Here is a 2,235-nt window from a genome sequence, read left to right on the forward strand (position 1 = left end):
ATTAAATATGATAAGATTGTTTATTATTTTTAATTATATATTTAGATCATATCGATATTAATACTAATTCCGATCATAGCAATTTTAATTTATGAGATAAGGCATCCCACTTCTTAAGTGTGATGCACTATCGGATTGGTTAATCTAAGGTAGTATTAAAAATTCCTTCCTTGTATGCCCTTCCAACTTTTTACTTTGGAATTTTTTCTTTACTTGTCTACATGCATGCCTGTAGAATATGATTCAAATTATAATAATTTAATAATAAAATAAAATATTATTTCATTTTTTGGGGACTTTTAAAAACTATTTGTCTTTTAATTAGGTATTAATTAATTTTACAAAAAAGTAGAGATTAAAGGAGTAAAGTACAGTTAAACCCGTCATGTATATCCTTGTTAAAATTGCAGTCCAACTCCATCTTTGACTCAAATTTAGTACCAAACACTGATAATCATGCATCATGTGCAGGTTCAACCCTCCTTATTGGACTCCTTTCAATATTTCTAGACCCCGTAAATGAACCCGAAGGAATGAAATTTCTCTTTGGTTAATGCATCAATTTTCTGGACAACCTCAGCAGACATGTGTTCTTTATAATCCCCGACAACACCCTTTCTGAAGAAAGAATTTGATGGTATGAATGCTATTCTTGATGGGAAGCCCCCTGCCATGTTCACCTCATGATTACTTAGTACCTCAAAACTGCAACCGTTCACAAGATCTTGCACTTGCGCCTCCGCATCCTCCCCTTGAAAGGGACACCCAAGGAACTCAGCCAACTTCTTGACATGAGTTTTTGGGTCATTCTTCAGCCCCTCGTAGGTTAGAAAGTGAGCGTATTTTGGTCTATCCAAGCATAACTTTCTGTACCCCATTACGTGATCATAGTAAGGCCCACAAGGTATGAGTCCATGGCAAAATTTCTCGACTGCAACTTCAAACGGCCATCCCTCCTCCTTCGCCTTCTTCCACTTGTTCACAAAATGCCATGTCGAGACAAGAGTGTCCTTTGGATTCCTCGTCACATAAACTACACGACATTCCGATGAACCTAGGGTTTTGGCTAGGAGTTGGTATGGTATGTGTGTGCTTAGAATTCGTCGGGAGTCATTAATATGACAAGGTGGGTTGGCTGTGGAGGACGCATGAGTTGTTCCATAGGTCTTGTACTCTAAAACTGGAATCAGCGAGTGGGGGTTTTCGGTAGTCAGACGATGTTTGGAGGATCGGTTGACGATTGAGTACAAAAGAGCTTTGAGCCAAGTAGTGCCAGTTTTAGGAAAAGAGGCCAAGATTATATCACTTGGAAGTGGCTGAAACTGGTTAATAACTCTATTTACACCTTGGATCGCTTGAGGCAAATGCCAAAAGCCTCCAAGTTGGAAGAGATAATCATCGCCCAACCATTTTTCTTTTGGGAGTGAAGATAACTCCAAGTCCAAATCAAAACTAGAATCCTCCATCAAAGGATTAATTGGTGAATATGGGAGGAAAGATTAGGTGGAGTAGATAGATAGCATTTCATGCAAGGAAATGAAGCACATACTTATAGAGTAGAGGAATCGTATAATGTAGATTGGACGACGTAATTCATGGAGACGAATGTTCTTTCTTTTTTTTCTTTTTTTTTTTGGTGCGTAGGGGCAGTGATATTAAAATATGGTAGGGTTGTCCTACAATTGTACTATTGACTATTATGTCATTATTATTTAGCTAAAATTACACTTAATTAGACCTGTCATCGCCCCCCCCCCCCGCCTCCTTGACATATTTTCTTAAAGTATGATATCATGTGGATATCTTAAAAAATCTTGCGAAAAAATGGTTTTCATAATTTTTGGCTCTTTATGCTTAATAAATCATAATGATTTATCTAAATTTTTGTCTTTAAAAATAATCCTGTCAATTTGTGGGAGAAAATATTAGTATAAGCTTAACTTTAGTTGGGAAGAGATTTTGCAGGTGCCGTTTCATGCATTGATTTTCCTACTACTAAAGTTAAGTTTAGACTAACGGGCAAGGTCTTGATAAGGTTGGCTGGGGACTAAGAAAGGAGTTAGTTGAGCACCATAATTTTGGCTAAGGCATATATAGGCAGGCCCCCCCAGTTCATTTCTTGTGGCTCATTATTGCTTGCTTTTGTTCTTTTTCGCTTCACCACTCCCATTCGCAGCATGGTTTAAAGTTTTCATACATTTCTATCAAAATTATGGAAGAAAAATTATTTTTGAT

The 2,235-nt window shown here is 37.1% G+C and overlaps 1 protein-coding gene across 1 annotated transcript; it reads right to left on the reverse strand.

The window, feature by feature from the left end:
* On the reverse strand, positions 507-1,466 carry LOC105162776 (cytosolic sulfotransferase 7-like). The gene has a single exon (XM_011080897.1). It carries the CDS (start codon positions 1,464-1,466, stop codon positions 507-509), a length of 960 nt encoding a protein of 319 aa, XP_011079199.1.

This window comes from Sesamum indicum, linkage group LG5, assembly GCF_000512975.1.
Source record: "Sesamum indicum cultivar Zhongzhi No. 13 linkage group LG5, S_indicum_v1.0, whole genome shotgun sequence".
NCBI classification, from domain to species: domain Eukaryota; kingdom Viridiplantae; phylum Streptophyta; class Magnoliopsida; order Lamiales; family Pedaliaceae; genus Sesamum; species Sesamum indicum.

Excerpts from the sequence above, each read along its gene's own strand:
- LOC105162776 (XM_011080897.1), bottom strand. The coding sequence starts at position 1,466 with ATGGAGGATTCTAGTTTTGATTTGGACTTGGAGTTATCTTCACTCCCA.